Raw genomic sequence first — 22,145 nt, 5'->3', positions numbered from 1 at the left:
CTCGGCCTTTGCTCTTCCTCCACCCTGCGCCTCCCACCTCCAGCCCCTAGTGAGCGTGAAGCCTCACTGACACCCCCAGCAGCCGCCATGCTCCTGCTCCTCCTCCCGGCTCCTGCACGCCCTGCCCCTCCAGGCCCAGCCTCCTTCCCAGCCTGCCCTGAGTTCTGGTTCTCTGCATGTCTCGTATTCTCTGGAGTGACATCTGGGACTCCTGGGGACTGGAGACAGGTCTGGCTCTGAGTCCAGAGGGCTACAGCATGCCGCAGCCGGTGCTCGGAGTGCTGAGACGGAGGATCTCAGCAGCTTCCCTCACACCCCGGCACCTTGGGCAGGTTCCTCCCCTCCCGAATTGCAGTCCCTTGTTCATGGAATGAAGAGAAAGTTTGTGCCCAGTAGAGGGGCGAACTGAGGGTGGTGAGGGTGCATATAAAGGGCATAGGGCGTGCCTGGCCTTTGGTGTTAGGCAGGGTGCGCCATGGTTCTTGCACGGGCTGGGGGTTGACTGCTCCAGGCTCCGCAGTGCCCTCTCCCCCTTCATCCCGGCAGCACCCGTTTGCCAGGGCTGGCCCCTGTGAGCATGACTGCTGTGTGCATGCCGAGTGAGGACAAGGCTGTCCTGCCTTGAAACACAGTTCTGCAGATGCTTGCTTAGGCGACCTCCATCCCGAGCACCCGGGTGACGTGGGTGGAGGGGGTTGTGGAAACGCATCGAGGGACCCAACCCAGCGTGTGCTGGGGGAGTGTGACGGAGGCTTCTCAGAAGAGACGATACTGGAGCAGCTGCGTCCTGAAGGGCAGGGAGGCACTGCTGTGGGCTGAGCAAGAGAATGAGAGGGAACCGGCCCTCTGCAGCAGGTGTTGGAGTAAATGGGCAGTGAGGAGGCAGGGGCCGCAGACGGAGGAAACCGAGGCAGTGGCTGCAAGGGTCAGAGGGTCAAAGAGAGGGTTTCACTGTTTTCTGGCTGTTCAGGGACGGGAAACACAGACCAGGACGCAGGAGGCCCTGGAGGGACCTGAGCTCCGGGGCATGAGCCCCGCCTGTCTTACAAGAGGCCTCTTTTGCCATGAACCTCATTGTCTTCATCTTCAGAAGCAGGCTGTTCTAAGTGAAACCAGAGGAGTTATGAAAGCACTTTGTGAACTATAAAGGGTCATGTGCTTGTGAGAGAATAGTGTTTTTGGTGGAGTTGGTACTTCTGAGAGTTGAAAGAAACCTCTTGAGGTCAACTGGGAGCTGCTGGAGCTTGCAGGCCACTCAGGGCCTGGGACCTCCTGTAACCTGCTCCTGTGCTGCCACCTGCTGGAATATTCCTGAAATGGCAGCCTAAACCCTCAAGCCCTTCCCTGGAGAGTCCATTCCAGGGACCTTGAAGGCGGAGCTGGGAGAAGCCCTGGCGCCGACCTGGGCAGGCTACAGGGCAAGAGTGAAAATGAAGGCCCCTGGTCCCTTTGAATCCACCCCCTTGCCCTTCTCAGCCTTGGCTCTGCCATCACTGTAAGAGTCCTCACATGTGTTCAGGGGGCACACATCTGGCTACCCTGCATAACCAGCAGTGAGGATAGACCTGGAAAGCAGCTGGTGCAGGAATTCTGGAGCCCAAGACACCCCACACATGGTCTAGAGCAGACCGTGGGCTCCAGAAGGCACAGCCGCCTGGTCCTGTGGAATCCAGGCCTCTCAGGCGGGGGCATGGCTTGGAGTGACCCATCTGGTCAGTTTGCTCTGACTGTCCTGGGATCAGCACTGAAAATCCCGTGTCAGCCACCTAGAAGGGCTGGGTGCCCTGTTAGGCCAAAGCCACTAACTCACCACCCCGGCTCAGCCGAAGCAGCTTGCACTCAGCCAAACCGGCCTCCGGTGGGGCAGGGGCCTCCCTCTGGCCCATGGAGCTTCTCGCGCCATCTTTCTCTCCAGCCCCGAGGACCAGCCCCAGCCCACAGAGAGTGTGTGGTAAGAGACCCTTCCTCCCTTTACTCTGTTTTCCAAGCCAGTCTTCAGGGGCTCTGAAGCCTGGGGGCTTGTCTGTGAGGTTGGGCTGAGGGAAGAGAATGGGCACGGAGGGACCCCTGGGCCAACCTCTTCATTATACAAGGAACCCAAGGCCAAGGGAAGAGCCTTGCCCCAGGCAACACCCCGGCCGACACCCCACCGAGGGAGACTTTGCTGTTGGCTGTTAGTGGCAAACCCCTTGCCATGTGCCTGAGAGGAGGCCGGTCCCATCCCAGGCTGGGGCATGCGGTCCAGGCAGAATCCCACAGTGACTGGCTCAGCCTGGAGCATGTGACCAAGTCAGTCCAATCAGAATGAAGACCTGCGGTTTTATTTTACAACAGGGGGCTCTAGAACAGGAAACAAATAAAAAGCCCCCCAGTGCCCATGCTTGGCCAAGACAGGGAAAAGTGAGTGCACAGAAGTTTGTAGCTATTTATTGCACTGAAAACACCAAGAATAAAACAGACACCCCCTTCTCCCCCCCGCCCCCCAACGGCAGAAAATTTGAGCGGTGGTCATTCAAGTTCACAGTCACATATTTTAAAAAAAGAAAGAACTGAAACAAACCCCCAAACAAATAGTAACAAAGAAACCAGCACGGGGAGTCTGGCAAATACATCCCCTAAAGGGTCTCCCCTTGAAGGGAGATGGGAGGCCAGGGTCAGGATTAGTGCCCTATGGACACAAACCTGGGAGGATACATTCCTGGAAATGTGTTCACATGCTGGAGCCTAGGTCCTATCTCAGGCCTGGATTTTTTGCATCTACAGGATGTTTTGGAGGAGCACAGAGTTTTACTTTCTGGTGGGGATGGGATCTGGGCCATTTTGTCTGCCAGTCTTCCCTGCATGCTGCCCCAGGATCACACTGGTACCCTGTGGTCCACCCTGATGGACTGCTCACCCACAGGTGTGGCCTTCCCAGTGGGGCCATCTCAGCCTGGGGTAGAGACCTGCCTCCGTTTCTCTGGCACTTGGAGAGGAACAGAGTGGACAGGAGGTATGTCAGCAAATGAAAATCAGGACATTGGGATCTTCCAGCCCAGTTGCCTCTGACCAGGAAACCCTAGGCCAGAGCAGGGAAAGGATTTGCCCAGGGTCACACAGCAAGTCTGGTTCTAGCTTGCTGTGGAATGGAATGGAATCCTACTAACCCCTAAACCATGGCTCTTTCCCCACAGTCCACTGCTGATAAGCAGTTGACAGACACCGAAGAGGGGAATGAGGGGCAGGTGGGGAGGAGAGGGGGCTGGCCAGGCCCAGAATGGAGCAAGAGCCCCTCTGGGGGCAAAGCTCTCACAGTACTGAGATTCCCCATCAGCCCTGCAACATGGGCTGGGCAGTAATATTTAACTCTGTAACTGATGGAGAAACTGAGGCTGAAGAAGGGACTGGATGTTGCCGTGGCAATTGCAGCATCTCCTGGTGAAGGCCACACCCTCCCCTTCGGCTTAGGGCAAACTGTGAGAGCTGGTAGCTCCCAAGGGAGGCAGGCAGTTTTGCTGTAGGGACTCTGGGATCACTGGGCCTTGCTGGGAAGACCTCTGGACCTGGGCAGGCCAAGTGCCAAGTGCCTGCCCCTTGGCCTCAGCAGCAGGGTCTCTGCCAAGGATAGAGGCCAGTGATCGACCAGTTTGGTGACCAGGAGGCCTGAGCAGCCTCTTTCCTGGCCTGAAGCCCCACCCAGCCTGCCTCACCTGTCCCAGGGGCAGCAGCAGTTGAGAAAAGGGTGCAGCAGACATCTGATGATAGGGAAGAACTCAGAAAGTCCCAGCTCAAACATCCCCATCAGCCCTGCTCTGCCATGCATCCAGGACTCCCAGAGGTTCAGGGGAACCAGAGCCTCCAAATCCCTGGGGATGTGGCTCTCCCTCCCCTTAAATCCTCCAGAGGGGACAGTGTGTCATGCTGGCAAAACACGGCCACACAGAGGCCAAAAGCACAGAGAGGCAGCAACATAATTCCGAGTCGGACACTGAGAATACAACCTCTATTTTGTTTTGTTTTGTTTTGTTCAAAACATGTAGGTTGGTTTTGCTGAGTGTTTTTTCCTCTTTTCTTTTTTTTTAAAACATACTTACTGCATATAAAGTCATGCAAAAAAACAGTGCAGACAGTAGATCCCAGTGGATGTGCCAAAGCCTTCCACATCAGAGTCAATCTCCGGGGAAGAGGGGAAGAGGAAGGAAGGAAGAGGGAGAGATGCGAACCCATGGCTGCAGGACGAGGTGTGAAGAGCAGACATTCAGTGCTCTGCTTTAACCAGCCGACGCCGAGGGCAGAGGTGGTGAAGTCCCCAGAAGTAAGGGTGCTGGGGATGGCACACGGATGTGGTGGGATGAAATCCTGGGAAGCATGGCAGTAAAGTCCCCAGTGTGAAAAGCAAGCAAAGTCAAGTTCAAGTCCCGGTGTTTCCACCTGGAAAACCTCCCCCACTCTCTGCCCTGATCTGCTGTTTCCTAGTCAGCACTAACATCAGATGCTTCCACAGGCCCAAAAGGAGCCTTGGGACCAAAATGTCAGAGAGGCCTTTTCCCTGGGGCTGGGTCCGCCTCAGCCCCAGACAACCACAGGTAACAAAGTTCATCTCAGAGATGACATTAAAAAAAAAAGACCTAGAACAGAAAAAAACTACCCTCACCCCTCTTCCCAGCTCCCTTCCCAGCCCACCTCACAGTAAATTACTGTGAGGTCTAGTTATTACATAAATATCCATTAACGTGGAATCTGCTTACGAAACACAGAAGTTTGGCTATAAAAAGGCATGCGGTCCAAGTAGAAGTGACACCTAAGCGTTGCTTTCTTTGCCCCCACAATAGAAATGAGATTCTCTCCTTCAGATGTGACGAAGCTGGAATTCTCCAGGACTGATGGAAGGGTGGAACGGGCTGTTTATGTCGGAGGCAAGCAGTGGGGCACCCTGAGAGGCTCCCGCTCCCCACACATCAGTCAGAGGCCAGGGGGCCAGGACAGGGTGGGAGAGGGGCTAGGGAGGAGTGTGAAGCGGGGGCTCCTGGGGTGTGCTCCTCTCTCCCCTCCCCTGCAGGGGAGACTGGCTCAGGGAACTGGGGGTTTGTCTGCTCTTCCTCAGGGAATCCCGGAAGAGGGGGATCAGGGAGAGGGGGCAACCCCACATTCCTCCTGGCCCTGCCCTCCGCCCCAGCCCCTAGGGAAGCACAGCTGGGTGTTCTGGCCTACAGCCAGAGCAAGCTCAGGCCAGCGACAGCCGGGAGGGGGGTTCTTGGGCGGCACCCAGGGCACCCAGGCCTGAGAAAGCCCTGCCAGGGCAGGGGCAGAGAGCAAGAGGGACAGGCAGGGGTGGGGAGGTGTGGCCATTCATTCTGAAGTCGTGGTGGCTTTTGCAAACAGGCAGGTTTTCTTGACACAGATATAAAGGTGATGCTGATGGTGGTGGTAGTGGGGTGACATGATCGGGGGAATTCCAGCAAAGTCCAGGGGGGAGAACCAGCAGCCACATCCATGGATGGAGAGTGAATCTCTGCGGCACAGTGCCTCCAGCCTGGTCCTTCAACTGTAAGACACAGCGTGTGCTTCTGGGGGAGCCGTGTTTGCCCAGGCAACCACCCTGTCCCCTCCTTAGGTGGAGCTCGAATTGCCTCCCTTGGGTCCCGCCAAGCCCTCCCTGGGACCTGCAGGCCTGGCTTCCCCCCTGTGGTCCTCCTGACCCCTGACTCCCATGGCCTTCTGGCAGCCAGGGTCCCCACCACAGGCTCCTCCAGAAGGACACCACCCCATCCCTTTAGATCAGCCTAAAGGACAGAGGGCAGAAAGGAGGGGCGCTTACTGGGGCAGGACGGAGGGCGCCCCAGATCTGTGGAAGTGGACGATCTGCCATTTTCCATCCCGGCGGTGCCAGACACGGGTCTCCTCTGACTGGGCTGTGCGGGGAATGCCGCCCGCGTCCAGGTACTGTGTGATGCGGATGTAGGCGATGCAGGCCGACTCGTCACCCATTAGATGGATGTGGGGATTCAGGATGGTGGTGTGCACGGGCTTGCTGTTCCGGGACCACACTGGAGGCAGGGGGGGTGGCAGAGGAGATGCATGGGGGAGTCTCCCGCCTCACTTCCTTCACTTCCCAGATCCCCAGCAAGCCTCTCAACAGAGGCACCTCAGCCTGCCTTCATTTCCAGAGGAGGGGACTCTGTGACAGGGCTCAGCTGCCTGGGAGTCAAGGCAGAACTTCTAGATGACTAGGTCATATCCAGCTTAGCTACAGTGAAGCTCAGACATGCCAATTCTTCAGACACAAGGGTGTGGAATTTTAGAATCATAGGGTCAGACACATCTGATTCTACAGTTGTAGAATCAGATGTGCTTAGACCAGAGCCTCAAACTCAGATCACTGCAGAGACCAGACAAGTACCTAAACAAGGGGATTGAGCTGGGTATAAGATGCCAAATGACAATATTGACCCTTTGCCTCTGGGCCAAGGAGACGAAAGGGAGTGCTGGAGACCTGTGGTGCATAGCACATCATGTCCCATCTACAAAGGGTGCCCTGTACAAGCTTCCCTGAGGCTTGCTGTGTGAGTAAGTGGGACCATGTTTCCACACACCTGGCTTTTCACTAGAATCTAGAAATCTGAATTTTTATGTAAAAATGACTAGTTTTTATTTATTGGCATCTAAAGCAAATTTTAAAAATCATGCAGACCACATGAACACATGTGCCATCCAGATATGGCCTGTGGGCTCCTCATTCACCACCCCTGCTCTCAACCTACAGAATGAAGGAATCTTGGGGGATAACATAGAATCTTAGAATCTTGGAATTGTAAGGATGGAATTGGTGGTTATGGAGTAAAGTGCTGGAGCTTTCCAGAGTTGGGGGAATTCATAGCTCTTGTAATCGTGACAGAACTGACAAAAGCATCTGAAATCAGCTCTCTCTATGTGAAATAGGAACCCCCACAATTATTATTATTATTAGTAGTAGTAGCATTTATCATTTTTGTTCTAGGAACTCTCAATTTTTTTCAGCAAGATACAAAAGAACAAAAGCACAGAAAGACGAAAACCTAGGGAGGATCTGGACAGAGGTCACCAGGATCTTGGGCTTCAGGGAAATCCTCATGCCTTCCCTTAAAGCAGCTGAAATGTAGGTCTGAATCCTGTAGATTCAGTCTATAGAAAATACACACTGCCATCTCCACCCTGGGAGATGCCAGTTCAAGAATCTGTCATATTAAAAAGCCCTTTCCCCTTCCCTACCCTCTGAATCTGATGCCCAGCCAGGTTTGTAAGCCACTGATTTCCTAAAAAATGTAAAATTGTCCTTTTTTTTTCAGAACTGCAGAAAATATCTAAGAGTACCTAACCCCTAACTATGATCACAGTATGCTCAGGCTTAGGGGTCAAAATCACTGAGTGTTAGCTATGTAGACTAACAGACTTTTATAATTCTGAGCTCTTAGACAGAATATAGAGCTTTTGCATACAAGCATAGGAGTGACCTCAGAGATCAGAGGTCACCCAGTGGTCCTCCTGCAAAATGCAAAGAGGCCTCCAACAGCATTCAGGGCTGGAGACCCTCAAGACTAATTCAATGTATCCATTTAGCAGGTCTGGAAACTGAGGTCCAGAGAAGCAATCTGACTTGTCCCAACCTGGGCCAGTTTCTGAAAAGAATGCAGTAGAACCTAAGAAAGTCAGTCTCCAGGTAGAACTAAACTAGGACAATCTAGAACAACCCCAGAAGGGACACAGAGCTTAGTACTGTTTAGGTCACTGGGCCTTTCTGTTGTTGGAGGGTGCTGGGGTCCTGAGAGGCATTCATAAGGAAACAACCACCTGAATGTGGTGATCCTTGAACAGACCAGATTGCATGGGAGAAAGGGCCGGGTCCCCCAGCAGGGAAAAGCAGGCTCAAGAACTTGGCCTGGGGCAGGTAGTTACTCTGGGGTTTGCTTTCACAGGCCCTTTGATGTGACCAGATGGTCAGGCCTAGAGTCTAGAGGGCCAGTGCTGGGACAAGGCCCTGCCTGGATGCAGGCCAAGGGCTGGCACAGCCTTCTCTCTGCTTATCTCCCTTTTGCCTTTCCTGAGCCTTTAGAGCCAGTTCAGCCTGGTCCCTCCTCTGCTTTGTGGGGGTTGGGGAGCTCACTCTGGGGAACCACTGCCCCCGGAGCACAGACCAATACAGAAGTGGCTGCAGTGACCAGCCAGGGAGCTCCGGGGGACAGGGACTGTTGGGGGTCCAGCCACCTCTCTGCTCATGAGAATTCAACCTCCGCTGCTAGCCTCAGAGAACCCGAGTTTGATTATCAAGGGAAAATGCAATTTCCTTCTTCAAAACTTTTTGAGGGTGCTCTTGAGTCCCTGTATTCTACAATATTTGGTCAGATCGGGTGCAGGCAGAGAGGAGCAGCCAGCTGGGGGCCTAACCCACCAATCAGAGGGCACATGGGGAGGGGAAGGGCACTGGAAGCCCTGGGCTCTGCCACTGGCTCTCTGGCTTCCACTGGACAAATCAGTTCCCCCCTCTGGGCCTCAGCTTCCTTTTCTGTTAAAAAGAGTTGGACCAGATCCTACTTCAGTCACTTAAATACCACCTTTATTTTTATCTACACGTGCCGCCTGCACTTACTTCAGTAAAATGTTTCCTTAGACTGATTCACTTTATTAATTTATATATTTATTTTAAAAGGAAACTTTCTAGCACAATCATTAATGAACAACTAGTATCACAGAATACAATTTTAGTAAGTCCAGTGAAAAAAATGAAAGTTATGTAGTCCTAGCTTCATGCTCTTGTCTGCAAGGGATTTGAGCCTGGGACTGTTCTCTCTTTGATAAAGAGGTGAATTAGAAAGTGTTAGAGAGGTGTTCAAGAGAGACCAGTACCTAACGGAGCCTCTCCCTTGATGGAGCCAGACGTATTGGAAGAGAACTTGGAAAAAGACCAACTTTCTCACTGTGTGCACCAATGCTGTCGTACACGGTGCCCACATGCACTGGAAATGATCTTGCATAGCTTCAGTGGTAGGGGCCTTCCCCTGGGGGACCCTGGGTATGCTACCTCCCAGGGTGTTCCTCCAGGTCCTGAGCTGTAGGATTCTGACCTGCAGTGGCTTTGGATTATCCCTGTCTGATCCCTGGAGAAGGTGAGACACGGACACAGGCAGAAAGCAGCCTAGGTCAGGCCCGGCCACAGCCTCCTGACAGCCCCCTGACAGTTGCAAAGCTGTCAGGGTCTCTCCTGCAGTAGAGAGGCCCAGGAAGGACAGACATGCAGACAGAGACCTAGACAAACAGGCAGGAGCACAGCAGTGTGAGCTCTGAGGTCCTTTCCTCTTCCCCAGACTGCCCACCTACAGGGGGCACTTGTAATAACAACCTGGGACTAGGTGGCCCCAGGTGTCAAAATGACTGTAACCTGGGTGTGCGCCCTGGTAGGAAGGCTCCCTTATCTGCAAAACAGGAATAAGGCCCTCCCCAGGCCCTCCCAGGGTCATGGACAGGGGAGGGCTGGGAGGGCTTGTCATGCTGTCCCCAGATCCTGTCCTGTCACAGGAGGGGCAGATGCAGTCAGATGGGCCAGGGTTGGGAGAGTGAAGCAAGATGGCACCAACCCCTGCCCACACAGGCACAGGATCTTCCTCTTCGCTGGCCCCTGCCCCGCCCCGGGGCCTGCCTGTCACCCTGCTGTGCCATCGGCCAGGACATGGAAGGAGAGCAGACACCAGGCACCCAGAGGAAGGGACTGCTCACGGTTTTCAAAATAGAATCGATGGAAGTCCAGGCCCTCGACCAGGTTTCCCAGGGCCTCAGGTTCAAAGGCTGTCATTCCAGGGTCACACATCTTCCTGGGGGGAGGAAACCAGAGAAAAGATGGGCTGAAGTGGCCTCTGGGGAACACCCTCAATTCCCGAGGCCTAGAGGTGAGAGGGGCAGGTCTGTAGAAGTCAAGTGCTTGCACCCACCTCATGGGTTCAGCTTGCCGTGGGGAAGGGCCTGCAGCCCCTACAGTGCAGGGCATCATAGCTGGTTGGTGCCATTTAGAACCGGGAAGACTGGGCTCAGGCCCTGGCCCTGCCGCTTACTGGTTATGAGACCCTCAGAAAGGTGGCTTAGCCTCTCTAAGCCCAACACCATGAATGGTCACACAGAGTTACGTGCCGCACAGGCACAGGCAGGGAGAATTCAGCCTCCGCACCCCTGCCCTTAGGGCAGCAGCTCCCGAGGAGGCTCTTCCTCCTTTGTCTTCCTGAGGGGAGACCCTTTCCTTCACAGCAAAGTGACTTCTCACCAAGCAGATACATCCCCGGAGGGGGTGCATTTGCTGCTTCATACAACAGTGCCCCATGGTTAGGAGCAGCTTCACTTCGGTGGGGTGAGGAAATAGCTTTCCCCTGGAACACCCGGGACTGGAGCCCAGGGGTGGCTGAGGAGGCTCCCGCGGCTGTCTTTGCAGCGGGGTGGCTCCTCCCAAGTCTGTGTCCGGGGACATCCCGACAGCAAGTTGAGGGAAGGAAAAACTGTCTCCCCACTCCCCATTCTCTGGGATTTTCTGTGGCACGACAAAGACCCCTGTGACAATGAAGCCAGGGGAAGGAAGCACCCCAGGACAAGCACAGATCTCAGCCTGGGGAGGCCCTGGAGGCGGGGAGACACCAGGGCGGGTGCAGGGTGCTCTGCCCCTGCTCTGCCTGGCCTGACCCTGCTCTGTGGGACCCTAGACAGCTTGCTTCTCCACTCAGGACCTCAAATTCTCCAGATGGAGTAGGCCTGGGCTGGGGGGCAATGCTCAGATCACATGGGGTGCTCAGGACCCTCCCTTCTCCAGGATCTTCCAAGCCTGGGGGTCTGAGATTTGAGCCTCCAGGAGACTGAGCACCCCCACTGGAGAAGCCCATCTCCAGGAGGTGTTTGGGCACCCCTGCTTCCCAAGGGACTCAGAGATCAGCTGCTCCAACTCCTTTGTACTAAGTAAGGCTCATGGAGATGAAGGGGCTTATTCAGGGTTACAAGTTGTAAGACTCAGGGCACAATGAGCCCCAGAGGTCATGGCAAGAAGTCGGAACCTACAATAGGCTGCAGATGCCAGAGGACATGATATCCCAGAGGTGGAAAGGGGACCCCAGACATGCACTGGGGGCTGGGGGGTCTAAGGTAACACCTCTCTCCACCTCCCTGCCTGTATCCACCTAGCCACTTTCTAGGGCTGGCTGCAAGACCCATTTAACAGCACGTTTTTGTGGTTTATGCAACACCCAGATGCAATGTGCACACACACAGCTTTGCAGACTGCTTGTGCATACAGTCTCAGGTCTGAGTGCACGGAGCAGGGCATGCACACGGAGCAGAGCACGCACACACACTCGTATGTGCTGCCTGTTTCACACCTGCGCCTTCTGAGGTCATTGCTCCTCCAGAGAGAGTCGATTGCTGGGACTTTGCCCTGTGCTGCTGAGACCCTTGCTCAGTTGGAATGTAGGTGGCCTGCCAAGCCTTTGGGAGACAAACATCAGCTCCTGGGCACAGTGGGAACCAAGAACAGGCGGCCCAAGCAGCAAACCCTGGCCAGGTTATTCCCACCTCAGCTGAACCCAACAGGGAAGAGTCGTTCTCTACCTTTTGTTGACAGCTTTTGTCAGTGAAAAAACATATACGGGGTCTCCAGGCACAGGCGTTGTTAGCCCTGGCTGGGATACAAGGCCTCAGCCCAGCACCCCTGCTCTCCCTGGGGCTGGCTGAGGGCTCCTTGGGGCCCAGCTGCTGGCCAGACCAGGAAGCATGCGGGCGACCGCCAGGGGGAGCTCCAGCTCAGCCCTTGCGCAAGGCTGCCCGCCCGAGGGCGCGTCCAGGTGTGCAGGGGGTGTGTCCCATGACCGGCCTCAGTGTACGTTATTTTTGTGCACAGTGCCTTAGTCCCCAGAGGACTTAAGGCTCTATTTGAGGCTCTTTTGCTCAGCCCTGCTCACTGGATGTACACACTCTAGAAGTCCTGCCTGCTCCTGCCCATCCAAGCTCAGAGGTCTGAGGAGGTCCCTGTGGAGGATCCATGTCAGCAAGACTGGGGAGGAGGTCGGGGGTCGGGGCGCCTCCTCCCTCCCCTCCTTCCCAGCTCATCTCCTGAGAAGACCCGTGTGTGGTGGAGAGCACCCTTCTTTCCCTGGGGTAGCAAAGGGGTCTTGTTGGAGTTCCTCCCCGGGAACAAGGTCTGAGGAGCAGGAGGAGGAGCAGGACTGAGATACACAGTACTGTGAACATAAAACTTAATGAAAGTGTAAAATTTAAATGCAGAATAGATGTAGATTCAGGGTGATTCACAGCCATGCAGAATGAAGGTCAGAGGCGAGAACCTCCCAAAGTCAGCAGTCAGCTCCCCGGAACAATCCGGGGAGCACATGCAGAACGGGCCCAGCCAACTCACGTGTAGGACTCAAAATCTCCATTGCTTATGGCTTCAATCAGTTGCTCTGTCACTTTGATAATTTCCTGTTTCCGCACTGTAAGGCAGGGAGGGACACAGAGAGAAAATAGTGACCGTGATGGTAGTGAGGCGCCAACTCCTGTTTTCTGAGTCCCTGTTGTGTGTCAGACCCTGGGCTGGGCCCTGGGGGCCTCACACAGACTGTCTCCTTTATCCCCCGTGGACCCTGAGAGGTAAGTGTCATTACTCCCGTTTCACAGAATAAACCAGGGCCCAAGAAAGTGAAAAACGTATGAAAGTCCCCTCCACTACAGAGGGCAGAGCCAGTGTCTCAGCCGCAGCCTTTGCCTCCAAAATGCTTGCATGGTGGACATTCTGACTCTAGGCCTGCTTTGAACCCAGGTTTTAACTCCAAAATATGCTTTCCTATCACCTTGCTTTGCCACAAACCAGGGTTCCCCCAGTGACCCAAATTAGGACCAGTGAGGAAGGTTTTAGGGCTAAGTCATCCCTTAGGTCTGGGTGAACTTTGTGCTCCATTTGGGTCCCTGTATGAGTCAAGCACTGAGCTATCCAGAACCTTCTAGGAATAATGAATCCCAGCTTCTGAGACCTGGCCTCCCTGTCTGCCACTGAAACACCATGAATAGCTGCTGTCTTTCTGGTAGAGGGTTAGACATCAATTTTTTTATTAGCTGTGTGATGTTCTGAGCCCCAGTTTTCCCATCTGTAAAATGGGGATACCACGCCTTGTTTCATTAGTGCCAAACATATCATGGAAATAACCCAGTCTTTGGTACCGAACAGGCCTCATGTGAATCCCAGCCCTGGTCCTTAAAAGCTGTGCAACCACAGGCCCCAGGGTTGTTTCCTGGTCTGACAGCTGAGATGGCAGTGCCCTCCTCCCAGGATTGTCGTAAGGTGGGACGAGACGATGTGCGGGATGCATTTGGCCCCGAGCCTGGTACACAGCAGGCATGCACTGTGAGCGCCGTTTCCCACACCCTTCCACACAGGTGCTGGATCTGCGCCTCAGAGACACCCTGGGAGGTAGACAAGGCCAAGTGCAGCAGCCTCAGGTGATCGCAGTCTGGGAGCCTGGGCAGGAGGCCGTGCCTGCTCCTTCTCCCGCCACTGCCCATGCCATCCCCCACGCCCATCTCACACTGGGAGCTCACCTCAGGCCCAGGGGACACACAACCACAGGAGGCTGGAAGAACCCTTGGAGACCAGGGACCCAGCCTCCTTACCAAACTTTGGGGAAATGGAGGCCCAGTAAGGGATTGACTTGGCCAAGGACATAGAACATACCAGGTGCAGACTTTGGCTCCAGGCTCAGGGCCTTTTCTACAGGACCTCCATGCCCCACCCACGCCCTGGAACACTGGCCCGTGTGCTTGTCCATCCCCCTCTCAAATATGTGCTCTGTGGAGGCTGCTGCCTGGTGGCTGCCCTTGGCCTCCTGGACCCCTGGAGCCTGGAACAGGCCTGGCTCTCAAGGCATTCACTATTGAATGAATGAGTGCCCCAGGCATTGTGCTACTTGCTCGACCTACAAACTCTTGAAGCCTCACAGCATGACTTCATGTGGCCATCACCTCCATGTCAGACATGGTGAGAGAGATGAAACAGGTTCCAGCCAGAGTCTGCAGCTCAAAGCCCATCACACACTCCCCCACACCACGTGCCCTGAGGGCAGGGGCCCTGTGCCCAGCACAGCCCTTGGCACACAGCGGGTGCTCAGTAGATGTGACAGTGATCATCTTCACCACAGTGAGTCACTGATGCTTTGGCTCCCGGCTCCACTAAGAGTCATCACCACTGGGAATGAGTCCGTCTTAGACTGTGAGCTTGCTGGGTCACTCCAGGGCCTTGCCTGGAATGGGGCAGAGGTGGCATGACTGAATAAACGAACAGAATGGACCAAACTAGGGTCTGCGGCTGCTCTCTTTACCCTGATCCCTGGAATCACCCAAGTCACTTGGTGGCCCTGTCCCTAAGAGCTCAAGAGTCTGGCCTTCCAGTCAACTCTGCCCTCCTTTGTGGAAGCTAGACTGAGGAAGGGAAGCAGCCCACACCTGCCCATTCCAGCCACTCCCACCAGAATCGGGGTGACAGGCCAGAGCCAATCCCTGAGCTCCTGACAGGACACGGGGCCTGTGCTGCTTCCCTTGTCTCCTCTGCACCAGCTCCTTCCAGCCTGCCTCCCATGCGCCATTCCTCACTGCCGTCGTAGAGAAGCTAGCAAAGTGGTCAAGGGCTGGGGTTCTGGAGCCAGCCTTCCTGAGTTTGCAAGCTAATGACTGTGTGACTTGGGCATAGTGCTGCCCCATGCCTCAGTTTCCCCATATGTATAAAAGAGCTATGTATAGTGGTTCTGAGGATTGAGTTAACACTACATCAGTAGAATAACTAATACATATATAGTCCTCACTGAGAACCAGCTACTGTTCCAAGTCTTTTATATCAAATTCCTTTATGTAAATAATGATGCATTATGTAAGGCATTTAGAGCAGTGCCTGGCACTCCATGAATAAGAGCTGTGATTATTATCATCTGGAAATCTCTGAATTGGAAGTTCCTCCTGGGGACGGTCTCTGGCCTCTGCCAGAGCAGGGATGCTTCTCCCTCTCAGATGGAACTTCGGGGCTCGCAGCCTGCTGGGCAGCCCACGGCACGGTCGGACAGTTCTTGCCATTTGTACCGACCTCCTTCTTCCTTCAAGTCCAGATCTCCCCCTTAAAGCCTCTAGTTATCCCAGTTCCCTTTCTGCCTTCCCCTGCATTGTGCACATGCTCCCCAAGACTCTATACCCTCCTCCCAACCCCCAGTCTTCTCTTTTGAAGGCTGAAGTTCTCCAAGATGTGGTTTGCAGGATCTGACACAAGCTGGCCTTCTACTTTCCTAGGGTCCTTGAGCTGTTTAGATGTCTCTCTGAGTGTGAGCACACAATTCCCTGTGTGGCTTGAATATTGCAGAATATCAAGTCTGGGTAACACTCTTTATCCCCTCCCCAATTCTGGCCACTACACCTCTATTAATGCAGCCCAAGACAGTGCCTCACTTGTTGTGCCTCACTTGTTGTGCCTCCAGTCACTCAGGACACCAAGTTTGTCAACAGGTGAAGACTAGTGAGCAGGAACCTCCCTAGATTCATTCTCTGGAACAGAAGATCTGGGGGTCCGGTGCTCCTTAGACCTGGAGAAATTCACCCTGGTTCTGGGCCCCTCCCGTGCCCTCAGCAGTTCCACTGCTGCAACCTCTGACATTCCTCATCTGCCAGGTGTTCACCCAGACAATCTAGGTGTGCTCCCATGCCGATGGGAAAGCTGAGGCCCCAGAGAAGTTAAGGCACCCTCTGAAGGTCACACAGCTTGCTGAGGCTGAGATATGATCAGCATTCCTGATTGATATGTCCCCAAATGTCTCTGCCCAGATTCTGAGGCAGTTCCTTGGGTTGGAGAGGGAATTAATATTTCATGGAGATGACCAGGAGGAGGCCGGTGGGTTGGGAGGGAGCCTGGCAGAGCCCCGTGAAGCTCACAGGGTCAGAGGCCTATGCGTTAAGCTCGAGGGGCTCTGAAATATTAATGTCCCTTTCTTTGCTCAGGGGAAGATGTTCCCTGGAGGATGACATTTCTAATTAACTTTAATGTTAGGTCAGGATCCATCCTACCAGCTACTATTCTCACTTAGTAAGAAGATTTAGCAAATTAACACCAGAAAATAGTTCTCAGGAAACTTTCTCTGAGGCCTGGAGGAGCTGGGGGAGGCACAGGGCTCCTTTCCCTGTCAAATGCAGGGAGAAGCTACTGGCTGAGCCAGCATCTCTCCCGTCGGACACAGCTCTTCCCATGCGGGAAAACGGAGGCAGGGAGCATCCCTTAATGACTTGGTTGCAAGCCCTTTCTCTATTCTGGGCTTTAGACGCGTCTCTGTAAAGGGGGCCTAAGTGAACTTCACAGAATGCCCCATCCTGATCTCTCTGAAGCGGAAGTTAGTAACTGCGAACGTGGGGCCTCAGCCGTGAGACCCAGAGCCAGCAGCCCAGGTGGAGAATGTCTACGGCAAGCCACATTTTACATTAATAGTGCAAACAAATTTCACATCCTATTCCAAATATTTCTCTGTTTAACATATAAACATTTGTCTTAAAATAATCTTTTAGTAAAGGTGGTGCTCCAAGAAAATGTCATGTGGCTTCCTGTCATTCAACCTTAAGCTCCACTTTGAAAAAAGAAATTAAGATTTTTAAAACAATTACCATGTGCCAAATACTGTGTAAGCACTTTATATGCAGCCTCTCATTTCATCTGCACAGAAATCCTCTGAGTTGATACTATTATCATCATCTCTTCACTGTTAAGGAACCTGAGGCTCAGAGAGGTTGAGCAAGTTGTCCAAGGTCACACAGAAAATGGACTCCACCAAAGAAGAACAGAGCCAGTTCACCTCCTAGACCCTGACTGCTCTGAGACCAGGGCTATGAGTCCATGATGAATCTCCTCAAAATCCCAGCACCTAACTCTTACCACTAGGACAAAGAGTCTCAAATACAGGGAATGTCTTGGAAACACCATGTCTCAGCCCACCGCAAATGTATGGATTCAGAATCCGCAAGAGAAGGGCCAGGAATATGGTTAGAAAATCATACTTGAGAGACTTAGACTGCTGACATTACCCCAACAGGGAATTCTTCAAGATACTGTATTTTTAAAGGTTGTCCCCAGGACCTTTGTAGAAGATTATTTGCTCTAGTGCCAGGCTATGGTGACAGAGTGACCAGCCCCCACTCCCCAGCTGGGAAGGACCAAAGAGGGCCACACACAGGGTGGGGCTGCTCTACCAGGGCACCGTTCAGAGTGAGGAGACAGGCGGTCGTGGTGTTTAGCGTGTCCAGACTGCCTTAAACTCTGACTTGCAACTGGGAAAAAATATTTCCTACCTAATTAAATGCTCTTTTTCCCATCATTGCATTCTTTTAGAGGCAAATTATCTAAACTCCTGAAGAATATCTACAGCTGCCATCTTTCTAGGCCGACAGTGCTTGTCTAGTTTTCAGCCACTCCCCAGGTAGCTCTGACACCTGCCCTGGGCTGAGGCCCCCTGCCCTTGCCCGTCCCCCTGTGCTGGGGGAAACAGGACACCTGGGTGCAGGCAGAGAGCAGGATGTCACCAACTCATCCAAGGATTGGGCTTCCCCTGAGCAGGAGCTGGCACTCCACCCGCCTTCCCCCGAGCTCCGAGTGTGCTGGTTACCAGCCAGGCCCCGGAGCCACGCTGCCTGGGTTCAAAATCCAAACTCCACCCTTACAAGCTATGGGATCTCGGGCCGATTTACTCAGGCCCTCTGTTTCCTGGGCTGTAGCATGGGGTCAATCCCACTGTTACCTCATAGAGTGGTCGTGAAGCTCCGGTACATACAAAGCACTTGGAACAGGCCTAGCACACAAGAAGCGCCCCCAAACAAGGCACCATCACTCCTGCTCCTGTCCTTCTAATCTCTGCTCTCACCTCAGTTACCTGGGGTGTGCTCCCTCCTCCCCCTGAGGGCTATGAACACTGTAGCCACTGGATCTAGAAGCCCCTGTATTTGGGTTGGTCTTTGGCCATGTTTCCCACGCTCCAGTCAACTGAACTTTCTGAATTCTTGCTTTACCCTCCTTTACTATTATTATTTCATGTTTTAAAAATCAACTCATTTTTCAAAAATTCAAAACTGCTTCAAAGGAAAATGTATACCACTACAATACACTTATGACTTGAATATGTTAATTTTTTTCTGATACATACTAAAATAAATATGTAAGTCCTACAGTAACAGTGTTGGGGCCAAGGTCCTCACATGGGAAAGGGCGTCCCACAGGGTACCCAATCTAAGAGCCAATGCCAGGCTCTTTCTGGAAAAGCAGGACTTAAGGCTGGCCCAGGGGCCCTTTCAGGCTGGGGCATGTCAGTGAAGGGGGCCTCTGGGAGGCCTGGGGGGCTCAGACACTGCAGGCAGGGCCCCCCTACCTTTGGTGTCTTCATCCTCGATGGTGGTGTTGGTGCTCTCTGAAGATTCCTGCCAGAGAGAACACGGGAGGTGGTGAGGCCTTCCTGCGCGAGGAAGAGGCCCAGCCAGTTGGGGGCTGCCCCGGCTGCCTGATGCTGTGGCCCCGCTCCTGTAAGCCTCACCAGCTCTGCCGTCCAGGTGCTGCACCGAAAACCCTGTCAGACCTCTGAGCCTAAGGAAGGGAAGGGCCCGGCTAAGCGGGTGGCGGCGGGGGGCGTGGATGACGGGATGGATGCAAGGAGAACCCTGGCCTTTCTGGAAGGGCTGGGAGGAGTTCCTGGGCACTGGCTGCTTGAGGGAGCAAAGACGGGGTGTGGGAGAGCAGAGAGGCACATGGTGGCCACGGAATGGGGAAGGAGCACACACGCTGGCAGGAGAGGAAGAGAGAGAGAAGGAGGCCCAGCGTGAGAGGCTGGGCTTCTCAGGGGCAGAGAGACCACACAGCTGAGGGAGACAGCCGTGGGGCCGGAAGAAGAGGGACGTGGGCCACCACGCCACCGCAGGAAGCCCTAGACAGAGGTTGGGGCTGGTGGCTCCTCTGCCACCGGCGGGCCCTGGGTAGCTTTGCAGAAGCTCAAGAAGGCCTCCTCTGGCACCCACTACTTTGGCCAAACCAAGTCCCCCACCCTTGCTGCGACTGGCACAAACCAAGGCCTGAGATGAGTCCCAGAGCAGAGGGCGGGGAGAAGCGAGAAGCCAAGGGCCGGACGCAGGATGGGGTTCAGAGCCACCCTCAGACCCGAGGGGATTCTCAGGCCTACTGTCAGGCTGCTGGTCTGGGCCATGGAGTTGAAGTGTCAACAGAAACACGCAAACAACACGCACACGCAACACACATATTGTCACACGAGGCACACGTACCAAGCACGCCCTGAGCACCCTCTCCCTGCCCCGGGTTCCCAGCGCAGCCTGCAGGAGGGAGGCAGGAGTGAGGATTCAAGGCCCAGCATTTACCGGCGTTTGGGAGACGGCAGACACTCACCATTAACTGAACGCTGGAACTGGACTTTCTTTTCTGGAAAAACAAGGAGAAGAGATGGGACAGGAAAAGACACAGCGTGAAAACAGCAGGGAGCAGAGGAACGAACAACAGGGGAGGTTGGAAGGAGGGTGGGCCTCAGGGTCATCCTCTGCAGTCCCTGTGGGACAGCATCGGGGCCAGGCCACCAGCAACAGCTGTTTGAGGGCCAGTCCCCCTCGGCCTAAAGTCCCGGGGCCTCAGCCAGCCACCGAGCTCCTGGCCGAGCCTGCCTTGGACCAGGGCTCCCTCCATACCAGGCTCTCACAGGGGACGTGGATCCTGGATCTCAAAGGCCTGTGGCCTGAGGCCTCCATGATCCAAAGCTCTTGCAGTACAAAGGGCACTGAGGTCTGGAGAGGAGGCCCAGTGTCTGCTCCTAGACTCCCCGTGCATCTCTGCTGCAAGGGCCCCACTCCTGGTTTGGGTGAGTGGCAGAGTGACTTGGGAAACTTGTAAACACAACCAGGTGCCCTCTAAGGAGTTTGATAACAAGGTGTGGGTTGGGGCCTGGGCCTTTCCACTTGAAACAGTATCCCTAGGTGATTCCAAAGTAGGGCCAGGTGTGGGAACCTGTCCTCTAAGAAGCCACGAAAATCCTGCTTGTGTCCACAGCTTCCCAGTCACTGGCCTATTCAGCTCCTCAGGGAAACTGAGGCACAGACAGACACACAGCTGAGCCCAGAATTTGAGCCTTCCGGCCTTGCCATTCGGCCCCGTCTAGCTTCTAGGGCATTTGTAGCTTCCCCTGTATTATTGGTTGTGGAACCAAGGGGAGGAGAGAAAGAGAGAGGACACACAAAGATTACATCCTCCTCCTCTCAACTCTAACCCAGGAGTCTTGAAGGCACAGTCATAGAAGGTTGCAGGTCAAACCTGACACTTGCATTGTGCAGATGAGAAAGTGGAGCCCAGAGACGGGCAGTGATCTGCCCGAGATCTCTCAGCTTGCCACTGACAGAGCAGAGGCTTGGACCCCCTTGGTCGGCCTCCCTCACCTGTCCAGACCCCCATGGCCTGCTGCTGCACCAAGGCTCTCCCTTCCTGGACATGCTTACACGTGAGAGGCCAGGAGGTGGCTCTCCCTGCTGCACTATGTGTGTCGGGGTAGAGAGAGGGCCTTGAGTGGTCTTCAGGGTAGGCCTTTGCCACGGGGAGATGGTGGATTTTTCTCTGAGGCTCCTTAGGCTTAATTTTGGGCTTTCTGACACAAAGATCCAGGAACCTCTCTGAGTTCCAGGAGCCTAAGATCCTATGCTCTCCATCCAAGGCCTGTGTAGGTGTGGCGGGGATGGTTCGTGGCATTTCTAGAGTAAATGCTTACAGGCCCCTGCATCACCCCAGCTGGGCCAGACAGCGTGACTCCCTCAGCTGGCAGGCTACAGCTCCCCCACCCCTCCTCCTAGGGTCAGCCTCACTCCTGGCTGGAGCCAGGCCAGGCACAGGCCCACACAGCTCGGCTGTCCATAGCAACCTGAGGAGTGGCGTGGGGTCCAGGAGACTCCAGGTGGGACACAAGGAGGGAACACAGAGCAGAGACTGCATCAGATTTGGACATACAGTGACAGGATGGGACATGGGAGAGGAGGGTCACAACGGCACGGATGGGACACCAACAGGGAGCGGTGAGTGGGCTGAGGGGTGGGGGCGGTCGGCCCCTCCTCACAGAAGTAGAGGCCCAGGGGTGTGTGCGAGGGGGCATCACTACTCCGGGAGAGAAAGACTCAATTTCCTGGAAGCACAGATAATGACGGTACTGATGACAACCCCGCACTGACCAGCATGTTAGAGTTTAATTTACAGGGGCTTTTATCCAAAGTCATATCTCTTAGAAGCACCTGTAGAACCATGGTTCTAAGGTTAGCAAGGATGGTAGGAATGGAGTATGGCCAACACTGGCCTTGAAAAGCCCCCAAAGCCCATAAAGCACAGTATCACGTCACATCTCTGGGCTCTGACCAGCTGTGTCGCCCTCCAGCACAGGAGCCGATCACTGCCTCTTCAGTGAGGCCCCAGATGAACTCCATCAAGTTGGAGGAAGAGTACCACTTCCCAGCTTCAACTGAGGCTGCATCTGTTACAGGAGCACACGAGGCAATGCCGCCAGGCCTGCTCTGGGGAGGGCCTCTCACTAGCCCCTTAAACAGCTGCCATTCCCCGCCTGCACAGATGACAGAACTGATTACCAGGATCCCAGGAGAGGAGCCGGTGCACTCAGACTCCAACCCGCAGCTTCTGACCCAAGGGTTTCATTCACGGTGAAAACATGAGTGGAACCCGGGCTCCCCAAATCCCGGGCAAGGCCCCCTGGATTACTCTCATCTTCCAGCTGGACACTTGCCCTCCTGATCCCAGAAAAGGGAAGGAGGTTGAGCTACAGAGAAACAGTCCTGCCAGGAGTAGACTTTGAGCTTCTCTTCACCCACACCCAGGCCACCCTGAGAAGTCACTCAGGGTCTGTCCTGTGCTGCAGGAAGTGGTGGCATTTTGTCAGCTGCACCCACAGGAAAGCCCTTCAGTGTCAGCCAGAGCCCCTGCCTTGCTGCACAATACCCCTGTCTCCAGACAGCCTCCATCTGCTGGCCTTGCCCAGAGCGCAGCCAGCCTGGAACTTCCTCCCGAGCGTCAGCCTGAGCGGGGCCTGGCCTCACGCCCATTGGCTCTGTGTCAGCTTTTGCCA

The 22,145-nt window shown here is 54.5% G+C and overlaps 1 protein-coding gene across 3 annotated transcripts in view; it reads right to left on the bottom strand.

Moving 5' to 3' along the window:
- Positions 1-2,405: 2,405 nt before the first annotated feature.
- The window catches only part of CAMK2A (calcium/calmodulin dependent protein kinase II alpha), a 60,113-nt gene continuing 40,373 nt past the window's right edge, over positions 2,406-22,145 (bottom strand). Inside the window, exons 14-19 of one of the 3 annotated variants that reach the window (XM_036881505.2) lie at positions 19,430-19,462; positions 18,408-18,456; positions 12,392-12,467; positions 9,727-9,821; positions 5,798-6,026; positions 2,406-5,524 (exon numbers count right to left, since the gene is read on the bottom strand). In XM_036881505.2, coding sequence (XP_036737400.1) covers positions 5,521-5,524; positions 5,798-6,026; positions 9,727-9,821; positions 12,392-12,467; positions 18,408-18,456; positions 19,430-19,462 — 486 coding nt within the window. In that variant the 3' untranslated portion in view covers positions 2,406-5,520. Of the gene's footprint in view, positions 5,525-5,793; positions 6,027-9,726; positions 9,822-12,391; positions 12,468-18,407; positions 18,457-19,429; positions 19,463-22,145 lie in introns of those variants that run through there. The other 2 variants (XM_036881506.2, XM_057490763.1) reach the window with 2 other exon arrangements.

The sequence above is a fragment of the Manis pentadactyla genome, chromosome 2 (genome assembly GCF_030020395.1).
Source record: "Manis pentadactyla isolate mManPen7 chromosome 2, mManPen7.hap1, whole genome shotgun sequence".
Lineage (NCBI taxonomy): Eukaryota > Metazoa > Chordata > Mammalia > Pholidota > Manidae > Manis > Manis pentadactyla.
The sequence above is the reverse complement of the archived record's forward strand: the minus strand, read 5'-3'. Positions and strand labels throughout refer to the sequence as shown.